Source organism: Somniosus microcephalus, chromosome 5 (genome assembly GCF_052327205.1).
Source record: "Somniosus microcephalus isolate GS21.2 chromosome 5, FLI_Smic_1.0, whole genome shotgun sequence".
Lineage (NCBI taxonomy): Eukaryota > Metazoa > Chordata > Chondrichthyes > Squaliformes > Somniosidae > Somniosus > Somniosus microcephalus.
In genome coordinates this window covers 239,080,044-239,099,855 of record NC_140991.1, presented here as the reverse complement: position 1 = coordinate 239,099,855, position 19,812 = coordinate 239,080,044, and the positions used below count along the sequence as shown (strand labels likewise).

The following is a 19,812-nucleotide window of genomic DNA, read 5'->3' as shown; positions in this document are numbered from 1 at the left end:
GCCATTTTCAGGTTGGCAGGCTGTAACTAGTGGAGTGCCGCAAAGATCAGTGCCTGGGCCTCAGCTATCTACAATCTATATTAATGACCTAGATGAAGGGACCAAGTGTAATATATCCAAGTTTGCAGATGATACAAAACTATGTGGGAAAGTAAGCTGTGAGGACACAAAGAGCCTGCAAAGGGATATAGACAGGTTAGGTGAGTGGGCAATAAAGTGGCAGATGGATTATAGTGTGGGGAAATGAGAGGTTATTCACTTTGGTAGGAAGAATAGAAAAAGAGTATTTTTTAAATGGTGAGAAACTATTAAATGTTGGTGTTCAAAGAGATTTTGGTGTCCTTGTACAGGAAACACAGAAAGTGAGCATGCAGGTACAGCAAGCAATTAGGAAGGCAAATGGCATGTTGGCCTTTATTGCAAGGGGGTTGGAGTACAAGAGTAAGGAAGTCTTGCTACAATTGTACAGGGCTTTGGTGAGACCACACCTGGAGTACTGTGCACAGTTTTGGTCTCTTTATCTGAGGAAGGACATACTTGCCTTAGAGGCAGTGCACAAAGTTTCAATAGATTGATTCCTGGGATGAGAGGGTTGTCCTACGAGGAGAGATTGAGCAGATTGGGCCTATACTCTCTAAAGTTTAGAAGAATGAGAGGTGATCTCATTGAAACATCTAAGATTCTGAGGGGGATTGACAGGGTAGATGCTGAGATGTAGTTTCCACTGGCTGGAGTCTAGAACTAGGGGGCATAGTCTCAGGATAAGGGGTCGGCCATTTAAGACTGAGATTAGGAGGAATTTCTTCACTCAAGAGGGTTGTGAATCTTTGGAAGTCTCTACCCAAAAGGGGTGTGAATGCTGAATCGTTAAGTATATTCAAAGCTGAGATAGATAAGATTTTTGGACACTAGGGGAATCAAGGGATATGGGGATCTGGCGGGAAAGTAGAGTTGAGGTCGAAGATCAGCCATGATCTTATTGAATGGCAGAGCAGGCTCAATGGGCTGTATGGCCTACTCCTGCTACTAATTCTTATGTTCTTATGTTTATATGGTGGCACTGGGATCAGGTGGTGCATATTGAGCAGAGATCGAAAACATTTTTAAAAATAAAGTAAATGTAAGAAATCACACAACACCAGGTTATAGTCCAACAGCTTTATTTGAAATCACAAGCTTTCGGAGCGCTGCTCCTTCATCAGGTGAAGTGGAGAGATGCATAAAAACACAGTTTATATAGTCAGAGAATAATGTCAGATGTTTACAGGTAATCTTTCTAACTGCCATTTATCACACCTCGGCAGAGAGATAATCACAGCAATCAAAGGTGTAAATGGTGTCCAAACAGGTCAGTCAGGAAAACATTACATCAAAGAACAATGAGGTGGGGTCACAAGGGGTCAAATGTTGCAGATGCTGGGGTCTGCATGAAAAACAAAAAAACATTTTTTTTGCTAGAAATCACAGCAGGTCCGGCCGCATCTGTGTGGAGAGAACAAGCCAATGACGACTCGAGTCTGGATGACCCTACATCAGGTGGGGTTACATGTAGCGTGACATGAACCCAAGATCCCGGTTGAGGCCGTCCTCATGGGTGCGGAACTTGGCTATCAGTTTCTGCTCGACGATTTTGCGTTGTCGTGTCTCGAAGGCCGCCTTGGAGAATGCTTACCCGAAGATCGGAGGCTGAATGTCCTTGACTGCTGAAGTGTTCCCCGACTGGGAGGGAACACTCCTGCCTGGCGATTTTGTTGCGCGGTGTCCGTTCATCCGTTGTTGCAGTGTCTGCATGGTCTCGCCGATGTACCATGCTCCGGGGCATCCTTTCCTGCAACGTATGAGGTAGACAACGTTGGCCGAGTCACATGAGTATGTACCATGTACCTGGTGGGTGATGTCCTCACGTGTGATGATGGTATCTGTGTTGATGATCTGGCATGTCTTGCAGAGGTTGCTGTGGCAGGGTTGTGTGGTGTCGTGGTCGCTGTTCTCCTGAAAGCTGGGTAATTTGCTGCGAATTACCCAGCTTTCAGGAGAACAGCGACCACGACACCACACAACCCTGCCACAGCAACCTCTGCAAGACATGCCAGATCATCAACACAGATACCATCATCACACGTGAGGACACCACCCACCAGGTACATGGTACATACTCATGTGACTCGGCCAACGTTGTCTACCTCATACGTTGCAGGAAAGGATACCCTGGAGCATGGTACATCGGCGAGACCATGCAGACGCTGCGACAACGGATGAACGGACACCGCACAACAATCGCCAGGCAGGAGTGTTCCCTCCCAGTCGGGGAACACTTCAGCAGTCAAGGACATTCAGCCTCCGATCTTCGGGTAAGCATTCTCCAAGGCGGCCTTCGAGACACACGACAACGCAAAATCGTCGAGCAGAAACTGATAAGCCAAGTTCCGCACCCATGAGGACGGCCTCAACCGGGATCTTGGGTTCATGTCACGCTACATGTAACCCCACCTGACGTAGGGTCATCCAGACTCGAGTCGTCGTTGGCTTGTTCTCTCCACACAGATGCGGCCGGACCTGCTGTGATTTCCAGCAAAAAAAATGTTTTTTGTCTGTTTTTTTTGTTTTTCATACAGACCCCAGCATCTGCAACATTTGACCCCTTGTGACCCCACCTCATTGTTCTTTGATGTAATGTTTTCCTGACTGACCTGTTTGGACACCATTTACACCTTTGATTGCTGTGATTATCTCTCTGCCGAGGTGTGATAAATGGCAGTTAGAAAGATTACCTGTAAACATCTGACATTATTCTCTGACTATATAAGCTGTGTTTTTATGCATCTCTCCACTTCACCTGACGAAGGAGCAGCGCTCCGAAAGCTTGTGATTTCAAATAAAGCTGTTGGATTATAACCTGGTGTTGTGTGATTTCTTACATTTGTCCACCCCAGTCCAACACCGGCATCTCCACACCATGGCTAAAATAAAGTAAGAGAGGGGGAAACTTCGGCAAAATCATATTTGTATTTTGGAGATGGAATCTTTAGCAGTGTTTCCTCCATGAACTAGATTGAATGTTAATTGTAGTTTCATTACAGGTTTATATCCAATTAAAAAACTGTTGGAAAATTTACACATGTAAATGTCTGGGTCATCGTAGCTGTATAAACATTAATAGAGCAATTGTGAGGCAAATGTGATGATGCACTGTATATTGCTATTCATAATTCTAATTAACAGCCACAACAAAAACATTAGCCTTTCTTTCTATTTCATATGCAAGTCGACACACTTTGCATCTCCAGCATTGTCTATATTTGTTTCAGGTTTCCAGCATCTGTGGTTTCCTTTCTAACATTCCCCTATGTACTACTAGTCTTGCAAAGCATGAAACAAAAAGGCTTGAGCTCCAGGCTATTGTTGTTGATTTTTTTTGTCAACTCAGAGTTCTTCCCACAAACCAACAAACTTACACGCCAGGACTTTAGGATATTTTTATGTGATTTCAGACTTTACAAAGCTCATTGAACCTCAACATCTGCTGAACTGTTTGGGGATGAATTGACAGAGACTGCATTATTCTACTGAAACCTTATTCTAGTAAAGCTTGTGACTGGAAGGGATTTGGAATATGTACAAACCTACAAACTTATTACATCCAATCAACAGATATAAAGACAGGATGTGAAAGATGGGCTCCCATCCCCATTATTATTTTGTAAGTGTTGCTAAAATGTGACTGGTCCACTTTAATGCAGTAATACCAAACAGGCAGCTGTCATAAAGTTATACCATGCAACTACAGAGTGAAGTTTCTCAGGAGATAACAAAAATACCAAAGTTCTCATTATTGGCTCTGAAGTATTGGTTAACATACATAGAATGGCTGTTTCTGGTTCATTTATTCAATAATGGCTAAGATGATGAACACTGTTATTTTTGAGTTATGAATATAGTGTTAATGTTTTTAGCACAAACCATTAGAAGTGGCAATAGATGTGTGAACACTGGACTCACAACTACTGGTTGGGGTCAGTTCAATTTAAACTTACCTTCTGAATATTGGGTTTGATGCATCGGACAAAGAATGGATTTGATGTGTTTAATGTTGCCATTAATGAATGGAGGGAGTCCTGAAAAGATTGAAACAAAAACTAGTTATGGCTTTCAAAATACAGTAATTAATTTAGCTTACAGGTTTCACACAGCTAATCTTTAACAAAAGCTTAAGATTTGTGATGCATTCCCTTCAAGAAGGATTCTCAGACACCCTTCTGGACTGTGCATTTGTATTAAAATCTGCTCCCTCTAGAATACTGAAATGCTGCAAACACCATGACCTCGATTTTAACTCCCAGGCAGAAATGTGGCAAAGCGCGCTGCTAGCCCATCCGGGAGTGATAGCAGGGAGGCTCGGCCAATTTAAATGGCCAGGCCTCATTAACATTCCGCTTACTGAATTCCTGACCAAAACGTCTGCGAAGTCAGCAGGAAGCAGCTGTCCGGCCGTTAAAACCAAGAGGCAGGAGGTTGTCGCCGGGGACCCAGTTAAGTACTCTGGGTAGAAAAGCCGGTTGGGGGAGGAGGGAAGCACGTGGCGGGGAGGCCCAATGTTTCCTCGTGGGGCCCCGGGAGGAGCACTCTTGCCCTGGTCCTGGCTGCGGTTCCAGACAGGTTTTGCCTGCTCAGGCCTCAGGTTACAATGGCATTCCGATTATATCATCAGAGCCTGATCTGCATATTTAAAGAGGACCCCGCTGGCTTGAGCCAGGTGTCCTTGCTGCCTGCAATTTAAAATTGTAGTTGGCCGGAATGGAGTGGGTAAGTCCCCCGGTTCATTTTAAACAAACCCCCCGCCACATTTCCACCAGGCTGGGTGGGAGTTAATGCCAATCCCTATGACTGCTAAGTCATGTAAACTTGGCATGCAACATGTATGATAAGCACACAATAACAATGTGTACAAATCATCAGCAGTTCACAGTTGGAAAACCAAAACCACATAGCAAATCTTGTTCCATTTGGATTTGTACTCTGTAAAACAGACACGATTTCCATATGGAAATTCCACTTACACCTGTTCTGAATGTTCACATTTGCTGCAAATAAACAGCAGAAACACAAAGGCTGTCCCAGTAATAAAACAGCAGGGGTTATTTACTCCCTTCCATTTTGGTTATAAACATGTTTTCCTAACACCTTTCTCTGGAGCTGTGAAGTATAGTGGGAGCAGGGAAGAGTCAATTTGAACTAATCTAAACCCTCTATGCTAATTATCTGGAGATTTAAACCAAAACCAAAGGCCTTCTGTAAAAGCCCAAATGGATCATATTCAGTGCAATCGCCAGAATCAAGCCAAATGTGATCTTGCTGAGGTGGAAAGGGTTAAAAGGAGGTGGAAATACTTTTGTTTGGTCTCAAAATTATAAAATTAATCTGGAATGCTGGTGACTGCCAGACACATCAGTAGCTTTTACTTTAACATATGAAAGATTTATTTTTGATTTTGTAAAAACCCTTTCTTCTCAGAACACCATTAACCAATAAAATTGTGTCACAAGGTCAATATTTGAAAGATGAAAACCGGAACCATAAGATTTTAAGTTTGCTAGATGAAAAACAAAACAAAATTCATTTAGGCTGTTATTGACAGAGACATGCAAATGCAGGTTACATTTTTAAGCTACGGATGTGCCTTTAAAAATATTAAATGGAAGGCCCAGTTGCATTTAAAATGCTCAGCTCTTTTCCTTCGGTTGAAAATATATAAATACACTAGCAGATGTACAATGTAAACAATTCATTAACCTCATACACAAACATATGAGACTGATCAACTGGCTACATAATAGAGCACATATACTTCATCTGAGTATTAGGACCTCAACTGAGCAAGTCCCTTACAATGAATGTCTGGTGTTGTTTTCTCAGCCTGCTGAGGGAACAAGCAGAAGGCTGGAAGGGAGTAAACTTCTGTGTTTGGTGGGAGGACAGGGCACAGAGACACTGGGGTTTTAAGTTGAGTTGGTGGGGTGGTAAATAGCGAGGAGGGAAGCCTCAGGCTACAGGACAATATAGATGGGTTGGTCAGATGGGCGGAACAGTGGCAAATGGAATTTAACCCTGAAAAGTGTGAGGTGATGCATTTTGGACGGACTAACAAGGCAAGGGAATAAACAATGAATGGTAAGGCCCTAGGAAAGACAGAGGATCAGAGGGACCTTGGTGTGCATGTACATAGATCCCTGAAGGCAGCAGAACAGGTGGATAAGGTGGTTAAAAAGACATATGGGATACTTATATTCTATGCCTCGGCTAATGAAGGCAAGAGCAGGGAGGTTATGATGGAGCTGTACAAAACGCTGGTAAGGCCACAGCTGGAGTACTGTGTGCAGTTCTGGTCGCCACACTATAGGAAGGATGTGATTGCTTTGGAGAGGGTGCAGAGGAGATTCACCAGGATGTTACCTGGGCTGGAGCGCTTCAGCTATGAAGAAAGACTGGACAGGCTGGGGTTGTTTTCCTTGGAGCAGAGAAGGCTGAGGGGGGACCTGATTGAGGAGTACAAAATTATGAGGGACATAGATAGGGTAGATAGTAAGGAACTTTCCCCCTTAGTAGAGGGGTCAATAACAAGGGGGCATAGATTCAAGGTAAGGGGCAGGAGGTTTAGAGGGGATTTGAGGAAAAACTTTTTCACCCAGAGGGTGGTTGGAATCTGGAACTCACTGCCTGAAAGGGTGGTAGAGGCAGGAACCCTCACAACATTCAAGAAACATTTGGATGAGCACTTGAAATGCCATAGCATACAAGGCTACGGACCAAATGCTGGAAAATGGGATTAGATTAGACAGGGCTTGATGGCCGGCGCGGACGCGATGGGCCGAAGGGCCTCTTTCTGTGCTGTATAACTCTATGACTCTATGAGATTACCTACTGAAGCAGGCTAATATATGCATGTTCTTCATTTTAGGAGTATTATGTGAGCAGAAGTTATACTGATAACACCAACAGTCTATCATACTGATTCTTAGAACAACATGTGAGCTTTTCTTTTTGAACTTAGAATTTATGCAATGTGACTGTTACTGAATAAAAAGTTTTCTTCGTCAATAATGTTACTTTCTTGTTACACGTGAGGTTTCCAGGTTTGTTTTTAAAATTTGTCAACTGTAACACTTTTTTTAAATAAATGGTTTAAGGATATTCTAACCTGGTCAACAGTTGGCCTCACTGCAAACCCAAACTGCATTTATTCAATTTATGATTTCCTCCTCTTTACACAACCTTTCTCTTACCCAATATTAACTCCTCCTTCCCTGCTTTTATAATGAAAAGAATAATTTGTCACCATACAAACTGTCTCCCAGGTATGGGATAAGCTAAGTTGTGGGAAACTTTTTGCAGCCAGCTTCTGGTGCCTAGCTGCTCGGTGTCTTGGGTTCTGTGAGCAGCTAGGCACCGAGCAGCTAGGCACCAGTAGCTGGCTGCAAAAAGTTTCCCACAACCTAGCTTTCATGAAGATAAACGATAAGCCTGTTTTCACTCCTATAGTGGGAGAACCAGCTGGAACTGGAAAATAATCTTCTCACAGGTCACGTATATGGTGGTGTTGGTGAGATGAAGCAGTCATCTACACAGCTGTGCTTATAACAAAGACTTAAACTTGAAGTGTTATGCTACCAAAATGCAGAGGCCTTTAATTGATTCAACAACAACTTGTATTATATAGCGCCTTTAACGTAGTAAATCGTCCCAAAGCACTTCACAGGAGTATTAAAAGACAAAAATTTGGCACCGAGCCACATAAGGAGAAATTAGGGTAGGTGACCAAAAGCCTGGTCAAAGAGGTAGATTTTAAGGAGCATCTTAAAGGAGGAAAGAGAGGTAGAGAGGCAGAGAGGTTTAGGCAGGGAATTCCAGAGCTTAGGGCCTAGGCAACAGAAGGCACGGCCACCAATGGTTGAACGATTATAATCAGGGACGCTCAAGTGGGCAGAATTAGAGGAGCGCAGGTATCTCGGGGGGGGGGGGAGGCGGGTAGGGGGCGGTGGTTGTGGGACTGAAGGAGATTAGAGATGGGGAGGGGCGAGGCCATGGGGGGGTTTGAAAACAAGGATGAGAATTTTGAAATCAAGGCGTTGCTTAACCGGGAGCCAATGTAGGTCAGCGAGCACAGGGGTGATGGGTGAACGGGACTTGGTGCGAGTTAGGACACAGGCAACCAAGTTTTGGATGACCTCAAGTTTACGTAGGGTAGAATGTGGGAGGCCAGCCAGGAGTGCATTGGAATAGTCAAGTCTAGAGGTAACAAAGGCGTGGATGAGGGTTTCAGCAGCGGATGAGCTGAGGTAAGGCCTGTATCCTTAGTCCTACTCACCCATCAGCCCTGTGTTCACTGACCTCCATTGGTTCCCGGTCCCCCAACATCTCCAATTTAAAATCTCATCATCCTGTTCAAATCCCTTCATGACCTTGGTCCTCCCTTTCTCTGTAACCTCTTCCAACCCTACACCGTCACAGAACTCTGCATTGCTTCAACTAAGGCTTCTTGAGTATCCCCCACTCCCGTCGTTCCATTACTGGCGGCCATGCCTTCAACCATCTGGGATGGATCATATTCAAAACCCAAGCAAAATAAATAAACAGCTGAATAGCTAATAGAAAGACAGTTGTAAGTCACTTGGAGAAGAAAAAGAGCTGTGCATCTTTTCCCCCTTACAATGAAGCCATGCACAAGTGATAAAATAATGTCATTCAGTATAATTTACATCATTGCAATATGTGTCTGTAGACAAAAAAAAGGTTTGCCAGACATAGTTTTATGAGAATAATGTCCCTTTAAAATAATGTACCCACTAATTCAAAATATGCATGCTTATTACTACCATCACGGCTCAGGATTCCTTGTTTTTTTCATGAAAAGGACTTGGCCATGAGCTATGTTAAGATGTGTTTTTTTTAAGCCAAAAGCTTGCTTAAAAGGGGTTCGCTTCCCAAGATGGCCCCCATGTTTAGTTGTATATCAATCCATAGTAAAGGATCCTCTGGGGCAGAGTGATCATAATATGATAGAATTTCACATTAAGTTTGAGAGTGACTTGCCTAAGTTTGAAACTAGAGTCTTAAACTTAAATGAAGCCAATTACATAGGTATAAGCTGCGAGTTGGCTAAGGTAAATTGGAAAAATAGATTAAAAGGTATGGCGATAGATAAGCAGTGGCTAGCATTTAAAGAAATATTTCATAATTCACAACAAAAATACATTCCATTGAGAAACAAAAGCTCCATGGGAAAAGTGATCCATCCATGGCTAACTAAAGAAGTTAAGGATAGCATTAGATTGAAAGAAGAAGCTTGTAATGTTGCAAAGAATAGTAGTAAGCCTGAGGATTGGAAGAGTTTCAGAAACCAGCAAAGGGTAACCAAAAAATTGATAAAAAGGGAAAAAATAGAATATGAGCGAAAACTAGCAAGAAATATAAAAATAGATTGTAAGAGCTTCTACAAGTAGGGTAGCAAAAGTAAATGTTAGTCCCCAAGGCTGAGACAGGAGAAATTATTATGGAGAATAAGGAAATGGTAGAAACATTAAACAAATATTTTGGCCTCGATTTTAACTGACCCGTGGAGTTGGGATTGGAGGCGTGTGGGGGGTTAAAGTCCCGAATTCGGGGTCCCAACACCATCCCGCCCTCAACCCGCCTCCATGTAAGTTTCAAAGGAGGCGGGTACCCGCCCCGCACTGGGACCCACCTACCCGGGGCGGGAAGGGATTAGTGGCAATTAACTGCCTGTTAACAGGTAGTTAACAGGCAGTTTTTAGCCTAATCCCTAGTTTAAACCTTGAAGTGTGGGATTCCCGACGGCTCCAAACCACGCCAAGTTAGAGGAGTCGGGCCGTCGGGTTGAAGGACTTGGAGGGGTCGAGATGTCGGTGTTCAGGTGAGTGATGGGTGCATGAGTGCAAAGGCAAGTGTGTTTGGTGTGTCTAAAGTGTGTAAAGAAGTTTAAATTACCTGTACTTACCTTTTTAGCCTTCCTTCCTCTAGGTTTCGGGAGTCCATCATCTAACCGGCACAGAAAGCAGAACGGCTGCGAACTGTCAAAAGTGACAGCTTTCTGTGCCGGAGAGATTCTAACTGAGTCTGTGTAGAAGGACTCAGGTTAGAAGTAAGACTGTCAGTGTTTCACAGCTTCAAACAGCTGTGAAACACTGATATTTCATCTGTCAAAACATCTTGACAGATGAAATTTCAGTCTGTGACGTCACCTGTTGCCGGGTGGCCCTTAATTGGCCTGCTGAGCCTGCTGGGAGGGCTCAACAAGGTCAATCAAGTTAAAATCGCGTGGATTGGCTGTATCTCGATGGAGGCAGGATCACAACCCCAAAAGTTGCAGTCCCGCCTCCTTCCAGACTTCCGAGTGAAAATCACCCCCTTTGTATCCGTCTTGATAGTAGAAGACACAAAAAGCATACCAAAAATGCTGGGGAACCAAGGGTCTAATGAGGGTGAGGAACTTAACGTAAGTAATATAAGTAGAGAAAAAGTACTCGAGAAACGAATGGGATTAAAAGCCGACAAATCCCCTGGACCTGATGGCCTACATCCTAGGGTTCTAAAATAGGTGGCTGCAGAGATAGTGGATGCATTGGTTTTGATCTTCCAAAATCCCCTAGATTCTTGAATGGTCCCAGCGGAAGGTAGCAAATGTAACACCACTATTCAAGAAAGGAAGGAGAGATAACAGGGAACTACAGGTCAGTTAGTCTGACATCAGTCGTCGGGAAAATGCTGGAATCCATTGTTAAGGAAGTGGTATCAGGTCACTCAGAAAACCATAACATGATTAGGCAGAGTCAACATGGTTTTATGAAAGGGAAATCGTGTTTGACAAATTTAGAGTTTTTTGAGGATGTAACTAGCAGGGTAGATAAAGGGGAACCAATGGATGTAGTCTGTTTGGATTTCCAAAAGGCATTCGATAAGGTGCCACATAAAAGGTTATTACACAAGATAAGGGCTCATGGGGTTGGGGATAATATAGTAGCACGGATAGATGATTGGTGAATGGACAGAAAACAAAGTAGGGATAAACAGGTCTTTTTCAGGTTGGCAGGCTGTAACTGTTGGGGTGCCGCAAGGATCAGTGCTTGGGCCACAGCTATTTACAATCTATATTAATGATCTAGATGAAGGGGCCGAGTGTAATGTATCCAAGTACAAAAGCTAGGTGGGACAATAAGCAACAAAGGAGGACAAAGGGATTAATTAAGAAAGGGAAAATAGAATATGAGAGTAAGCTTGCAGGGAACATAAAAACTGACTGTAAAAGCTTTTATAGATATGTGAAGAGAAAAAGATTGGTGAAGTCAAGCGTAGGTCCCTTACAGTCAGAATCAGGGGAATTTATAATGGGAAACAAGGAAATGGCAGAGCAACTAAATACATACTTTGGTTCTGTCTTCACAAAGGAGGACACAAATAACCTCCCAGAGATGCCGGAGAACATAGGGTCTGATAAAAGGGAGGAACTGAAAGAAATCAGTATCTGTAGGGAAATGGTGTTTGGAAAATTGATGGGACTGAAGGCCGATAAATCCCCAGGGCCTGATGGTCTACATCCCAGGGTACTTAAGGAAGTAGCCCTAGAGATAGTAGATGCATTGCTGGTCATCTTCCAGAACTCGATAGACTCTGGAACAGTACCCATGGATTGGAGGGTAGTTAATGTTACCCCACTATTCAAAAAAGGTGGTAGAGAAAAAGCAGGGAATTATAGACCGGTAAGCCTGACATCGGTAGTGGGGAAAATGCTGGAGTCTATTATAAAAGATAAAATAGCAGAGCACTTGGAAAGCAGTGACAGGATCGGACAAAGTCAACATGGATTTACAAAAGATAAATCATGCTTGACTAATCTACTGGAAGTTTTTGAGGATGTAACTGGTAAAATAGATAAGGGAGAACCAGTGGATGTGGTGTATTTGGACTTTCAGAAGGCTTTCGATAAGGTCCCACATAAGAGATTAGCGTGCAAAATTAAGGCACATGGGATTGGGGGCAAGGTATTGACTTGGATAGAGAACTGGTTGGCGGACAGAAAGCAAAGAGTTGGAATAAACGGGTCATTTTCCGAGTGGCAGGCAGTGACTAGTGGGGTACCGCAAGGATCGGTCCTAGGACCCCAGCTGTTCACAATATATAATGATCTGGACAAGGGAATTGGATGTAATATCTCCAAATTTGCAGATGACACAAAGCTGGGTGGGAGGGTAAGCTGTGAGGAGGATGTCGTGAAACTCCAGTATGATTTGGACAGGTTGGGTGATTGGGCAGAAACATGGCAAATGCACTATAATGTGGATAAATGTGAGGTTATCCACTTTGGTGGCAAAAACAGGAAGGCAGATTATTATTTGAATGGCAATAGATTGGGAGAAGGGGAAGTGCGAAGAGACCTGGGTGTTATTGTGCACCAGTCGCTGAAGGTAAGCATGCAGGTGCAGCAGGCGGTTAAGAAGGCAAATGGTATGTTGGCCTTCGTAGCAAGAGGGTTCGAGTACAAGAACAAGGATGTCTTGCTGCAGTTGTACAGGGCCTTGGTGAGACCACACCTTGAGTATTGTGTGCAGTTTTGGTCACCTTACCTGAGGAAGGACGTTCTTGCCATGGAGGGAGTGCAGCGAAGATTCACCAGGCTGATACCTGGGATGGCAGGAATGACGTACGAGGAGAGATTGTGTCGATTGGGCTTATACTCACTGGAGTTTAGAAGATTGAGAGGGGATCTCATCGAAACCTATAAAATTCTGTCAGGTCTGGACAGACTAGATGCAGAAAGGATGTTTCTGATGGCCGGGGAGTCCAGAACCAGGGGTCATAGTCAAAGGATAAGGGGTAAGCCATTTAGGACAGAAATGAGGAGGAATTTCTTCACCCAGAGAGTGGTGAACCTGTGGAATTCTCTGCCACAGAGGGCGGTGGAGGCCAGTTCATTAAATATATTCAAGAAAGAGTTGGATATGTTTCTTGAGGCTAAAGGGATCAAGGGATATGGGGAGAAGGCAGGGACAGGGTACTGAATTTGGATGATCAGCCATGATCTCATTGAATGGCGGAGCAGGCTCGAAGGGCCGAATGGCCTACTCCTGCTCCTATCTTCTATATTTCTATGTATGTATCACAAAGGGCTCGATTTTACTAATGGAGGCCAGTTGAGGGCGGGCTTCCTGGTGGGCGGGTTTCGGACCCGCTGCCGGATTCAGCCGCTCCCGGTGTCCCATTTTGCCTTAATTGTATCAATTAGTCCCGTTGTACGCGTTGCCTGCTGCATTGCCTGGGAGCGGGTCTGTTGGTCTGCACTGATGAGGTCATTGCTGCACGTGTTTTTCAGGGCTCCATGTAGTCTCAGACTCTCGCTTCTCGTTACTGCTGCAGCTTGAATGGGCCAACGTGACCATGAGTGCTGCAAAATCCAAGGCTGCTCCCCGATTCACTGAGGAGTCCCTGCAAACTCTTGTGCAGGGAGAGTAAGAGGACGCAGGGAGATTCTGTTCCCTCCCGATGGCCGGAAGAAGCCTCCTCAGCAGACAAAGGCAGCCTGGCTGCAGATTGCTGAGGAGGTAAGTGCGAGGTTGCTATATACACACACCTGGGTCCAGTGCCGAAAATGCTTCAATGATCTTGTGCGAACATCAAAAGTGAGTATCACATCACACTTACCTTCAAACTGCTTCCCTTCTCAGCCTGCTCCTCCACATCCCACCTTACCCTTACTTCCCTTGCACCCTTACCTCTCTATCTCTCTCTGTACTGAATTACTTCACTATTCTACTATGCAGCCCTCACACTCGCTCTCACTGTTATGCAATAACAACTAACAACGCACAGGGAGGCAGCATCCTCTTGTCACCTCACTCCTTCTTGGTCTCCCTCTAAGCTTCTAGGTTTTGGATTCTTCACACTCACTCCATCACTCTCGCTGAAACTCCACTTGTGTCCCTCCTTGCAGGAAAAGCTAGCCCACAATAAGAGGGAGAGAGCAAAGACAGGAGGAGGCACACCATCCCTGGCCACATGAACAAACGCTGAGGAGGCTGCTCACGACATCGTGGGAGGTGGCGAGGAGCTGGAAGTGGGGGAAGGAGAGATGGTCGCATTTGAGGAAGCTGGTGACAGAATGCATTTTCATCCCTCACATTTACAATTCATGATTGATTGCAATGGCATATGATGCTCATAGAGATTGACTTCTGATCATCTGCACAAAAGGATTTGTCTGCTACCGTAAATCGGATGTCTAACTTATGCCTTTACTCTCTCACAGGACCATCGAAAGCCCCCCTCCTCACTGTCCAGGAGGAAAAGCCGGACAACTCCTCAGAGGAACCTGGAGCCTCAGAGGGAGCAGCATCAACAGGACTCAGCGCAGCAATGCACACATCAGCAGGGCCTTCGCGACATAGAGTAGTGTTGTCACATGGTGTATCACAGCTCACAAGTGAGCATCAGCAGATGGTGGAGACAGGGACAGCAGTGGAGAGTCCTCGTCGGAGATCGCAGGACTCTCCTAGCTCTGCTCAGCTGCATGTAGATGCTGTGCCTCTGGGGCCATCCAGAAAGAGAGTGGTGCTGGAACTCCAGGAACAAGTGCAGGAGTCTCTGGAAGGGTTTGCATCCAGGGTAACTGCGAGTGTGCAGAGAATGGAGGAGTCCATCTCTAACATGAGCACTGCCTTTGTGGAGGCAATGGCGCATGACTGTTCCGCCATGGAGAGGGTGGCACCCGCCATAGAGGACATAAATCGCCAGACTAACGGAAACAAGGTAACTCTTCAAAATAGATTGTCTGCAATGGAGGAGAGATGGGCATCTATTGAGGAACAACACCAGAGCTTCATGGACGTCCTTGTTATAAGGACTGCTAGCACAGAGACGGGTCCTCCTGATGTGCAGCAAGTTGCTCTCCAGCCACTTGCTAGCACTGAAGTGTGGCTGACCCATGAGGGTGATGGTGGTGGCAGGCAACAAGGAAGTGTGGGCTCCTCTCCATGTGCTCACATGACCATGCCACTGCGGCGCCTCGGTCAGAGCCCCACATACCACACCAAACTGAGATGGCGTCTCAGCCCCTGCACAGCCGCAGGAAGAGCAGACTGTGGAGGAGCCCTCCCAGGCTCCCAAACCCAGAGGACACCAGCCACAGGTGTCTAGGCAGGCGCAGCATCAAAGTGAGCAAGGTGCCTCTATATCTGCTGAAGCCACAGGGGAAGCACCACGTAGAAGCACGGTGGCATAGTGGTTAGCACTGTTGCCTCACAGCGCCAGGGACCCGGGTTCGAATCCGGCCTCGGGCGACTGTCTGTGTGGAGTTTGCACATTCTCCCCGTGTTTGCGTGGGTTTACTCCGGGTGCTCCGGTTTCCTCCCACAGTCCAAAGATGTGCGGGTTAGGTTGATTGGCTATGATAAATTGACCCTTAGTGTTAGCGGGATTAAATACGTGGGGTTACGGGGATAGGGTGGGATATGTGTTGGTGTAGGGGTTACGGGGATCGGGTGGGATATGTGTCGGTGCAGGCTCGATGGGCCGAAATGGCCTCTATCTGCACTGTGTGGTTTCTGTGATTTCTGTGATATGAGGAAGTTAACACACAAATAGTCACACGAGTAGTCACATGGGTAGTTTATTGTGCTGTAAATTATCGAGTGTCCTCCTTTTGTGATGTCATTAAATAAAAGTGATGGCAAGCAGTTGAGGTTCTGGTCTATGTGTTCTGGGAAATGGAAGTTGCACAGTGAGGGCTCAGGGCTAATTCCATTTATAATGATGGTGGTGACAGTGATCGGAAAGCACCATTTATTGGACAGATGATGTATGGTGTGTTAAGAATCTTGACCTTATCTTCATCTCAATCTTATCCCAAACCTCCAACAACAAATTTGTTGCATTTGATAACTAGGCATGTTACAGGAGCGCTTTTAAAGTTCTGCACCAATAATGACGACAGATCATGTCCTCCACCAACTCGTCTCCTTGCAGCAGGGCTGTTTCTGACATGAAGGGAAACAGGAGCCAGAGGCACCAAAATGGGAAACCTCTCAAAATAGGATTATCAAGGCAGTTAACAGGCTCTTAACTGCTTTAACTACCTGTCCCACCAGTTGGAGTCGGGTCAGTTTGGGAGCAGCTGGACAGACACTCACGAAAATCGCGTGTGGGCGGGATGGAGGCAGGTTGGGTGTCTGAAGCCATTTTTTCTGATTTTAGCAGCTGACACGCCTCCAAACCCGCCTCCTCTGTTAAAATCAAGCCCAAAGAGTCTGTAAAGGGATATAGATAGACTAAGTGGCAGTAAGGTGGCAGATGGAGTATAATGTAGGGAAATATGAGGTTATTCACTTTGGTAGGAAGAATAGAAAAACAGAATATTTTAAATGGTGAGAAACTTTTAAATGTTGGTGTTCAGAGAGATTTGGGTGTTCTCGTGCAAGAAACATAGAAAGCTAGCAGGCAGGTACAGCAAGCAATAAGGAGGGCAAATTGGCCTTTATTGCAAGGGGGTTGGAGTATAAGAGTAAGGAAGTCTTGCTACAATTGTACAGGGCCTTGGTGAGACCACACCTGGAGTACTGTGCACAGTTTTTGTCTTCTATCTAAGGAAGGATATACTTGCCTTGGAGGTGATGCAATGAAGGTTCACTAGATTGATTCCTGGGATGAGAGGGCTGTCCTATGGAGAGATTGTGTAGAATGGGCCAATACTCTCTGGAGTTTAGAGGAATGAGAAGCGATCTCATTTAAACATACAAGATTCTGAAGGGAATTGACACTCCCCTGGCTGGAGTGTCAAGAACTAGGGGGCATAGTCTCAGTCTGAAATGGCCTACCCCTTATCCTGAGATGAGGAGAAATTTCTTCACTCAGAGGGTTGTGAATCTTTAGCAATCTCTACCCCAGAGGGCTGTGGATGCTGAGTCTTTGAATATATTCAAGACAGAGATCGATAGATTTTTGAATATTATGGGAATCAAGGGATATGGGGATAGTTCAGGAAAGTGGAGATGAGGTAGATCAGCCATGATCTTATTGAATGGCGGCGCAGGCTCTAAGAGCCAAATGGCCTACTCCTGCTCCTATTTCTTATGTTTCCAAGTTTTGTGTCAGCTACAAATTTTGAAATTGTGCCCTTTACACCCATATCCAAGTCATTAATATATATCAAGAACAGCAGTGGTCCTAGTACCGACCCCTGGGGATCACCACTGTATACCTTCCCCCAGTCCAAAAAACAACCATTCACCACTACTCTCTGCTTCCTGTCACTTAGCCAATTTTGTATCCATGCAGCCACTGTCCCCTTTGTTCCATGGGCTTCAACTTTGCTGGCAAGCCAATTATGTGGCACTTTGTCGAACACCTTTTGGAAATCCACGTACACCACGTCAACTGCATTGCCCTCATCAATCAACCCTCTCTGTTATCCCATCAAAAAACTCGATCAAGTTGGTTAAACACGATTTGCCTTTAACAAATCCATACTGGCTTTCCTTAATTACTCCACCCTTGTCCAAGTGACTGTTAATTTTGTCTCTGATTATTGTTTCTAAAAGCTTCCCCACTAACGAGATTAAACTGACCAGCCTGGGTTTATCTTTACACCGTTTTTTGAACAAGGGAGGCCCAAGAGCGCAAGTCATCATGGATCCCAAGGCCCCAGTTAGGCATGGAACTTATAGAGTCATAGAGTTATACAGCACAGATAGAGGCCCTTCGGCCCATCAAGTCCACACCGGCCATCAAGCCCTGTCTATTCTAATCCCATTTTCCAGCACTTGGTCCATAGCCTTGTATGCTACGGCGTTTCAAGTGCTCATCTAAATGCTTCTTGAATGTTGAGGGTTCCTGCCTCTACCACCCTTTCAGGCATTCTCCTCAAATCCCCTCTAAACCTCCTGCTCCTTACCTTGAAACTATGCACCCTGGTTATTGACCCCTCTACTAAGGATAAAAGTTCCTTTCTATCTACCCTATTTATGCCCCTCATAATTTTGTACACCTCAATCAGGTCCCCCCCTCAGCCTTCTCTGCTCTAAGGAAAACAACCCCTCTCTTCATAGCTGAAGCGCTCCAGCCCAGGTAACATCCTGGTGAATCTCCTCTGCACCCTCTCCAATGCAATCACATCCTTCCTATAGTGTGGCGACCAGAACTGCACACAGTATTCCAGCTGTGGCCTAACCAGCGTTTTGTACAGCTCCATCATAACCTCCCTGCTCTTATATTCTATGCCTCGGCTAATGAAGGCAAGTATCCCATATGCCTTTTTAACCACCATATCTACAGTACCTGTCCTGCTGCCTTCAGGGATCTATGTACATGCACACCAAGGTCCCTCTGATCCTCTGTCCTTCCTAGGGTCCTACCATTCATTGTGTATTCCCTTGCCTTGTTAGTCCTCCCAAAATGCATCACCTCACACTTTTCAGGGTTAAATTCCATTTGCCACTGTTCTGCCCACCTAACCATCCCGTTTATATCGTCCTGTAGCCTGAGGCTTCCCTCCTCGCTATTTACCACTCCACCAATTTTTGTGTCATCTGCAAACTTACTGATCATACCTCCTATATTCATATCTAAATCATTAATGTACACTACAAACAGCAAAGGACCCAGCACCAATCCCTGCGGTACACCACTGGACACAGGCTTCCAGTCACAAAAACAAGCTTCGACCATCACCCTCTGCCTCCTGTCACTAAGCCAATTTTGGATCCAACGTGCCAAATTGCCCTGGATCCCATGGGCTCTTACCTCCTTGACCAGTCTCACATGCGGGACTTTGTCAAAAGCCTTACTGAAGTCCATGTAGACCACACCAACTGTACTACCCTCATCCACACACCTAGTCACCCCCTCAAAAAATTCAATCAAATTGGTCAGGCATGATTTCCCCTGACAAAGCCATGCTGACTATTCCTGATTAATCCCTGCCTCTCCAAGTGGAGACTAATTCTGTCCCTCAGAATTTTTTCCAATAATTTCTCTACCACTGATGTTAGGCTCACTGGCCTGTAATTCCCTGGTTTATCCCTAGTATCCTTCTTGAATAATGGTACTACATTAGCTGTTCTCCAGTGATCTGGCACCTCCCCTGTGGCCAGAGAGGATCTGAAAATTTGCGTCAGAGCCCCTGCAATCTCCACCTTTCCTCACACAGCAGCCTGGGATACATGCCATCAGGGCCTGAGGATTTATCCACTTTTAAGCCCGCTAAAACCGCCAGTACCTCCTCCCTCTCAATACTAATTTGTTCCAAGTATATCACAATCCCCCTGCCTGATTTCTATGCCTACATCACCCTTCTCCATAGTGAACACAGATGCAAAATATTCATTTAAAACCTCACCTACATCTTCCGGCTCTACACACAGATTGCCACTTTGGTCCCTAATAGGCCCTACTCTTTCCCTGGTTATCCTCTTGCCCTTAATATACTTATAAAACACCTTGGAATTTTCCTTTATTTTGCCCGCTAGTGTTTTTTCATGCCCCCTCTTCGCTCTCCTAATTTCTTTTTTAAGTACCCCCTGCACTTTCTATACTCTAGGGCTTCCACTGCTTTTAGTCCTTTGTATCTGCCAAAAGCCTCCTTTTTTTTCCTAATCCATTCTTGTATATCCCTCGACATCCAGGGTTCCCTGGGCTTGTTGGTCCCACCCTTGACATTTACAGGAACATGTTGGCTTTGTACACTCTATTTCCTTTCTGAAAGACACCCATTGCTCTGATGTGGATTTTCCTACAAGTATCTGATCCCGGTCC

General features: G+C 45.2%; 1 protein-coding gene and 1 long non-coding RNA gene across 2 annotated transcripts in view; one reads left to right on the top strand and one right to left on the bottom strand.

Moving 5' to 3' along the window:
• Positions 1–7,075, top strand: part of LOC147117619 (uncharacterized) — a 63,116-nt gene extending 56,041 nt beyond the window's left edge. The window contains exon 3 of the long non-coding RNA XR_015078490.1: positions 6,956–7,075. This is a non-coding gene — a long non-coding RNA (uncharacterized LOC147117619). The remainder of the gene's footprint in view (positions 1–6,955) is intronic.
• myo10 (myosin X) overlaps positions 1–19,812 on the bottom strand; it is a 312,484-nt gene that overhangs the window by 249,786 nt on the left and 42,886 nt on the right. Inside the window, exon 12 of the mRNA XM_085988751.1 lies at positions 4,035–4,115. Within this exon, the coding sequence (XP_085844877.1) occupies positions 4,035–4,115 (81 nt within the window). The remainder of the gene's footprint in view (positions 1–4,034; positions 4,116–19,812) is intronic.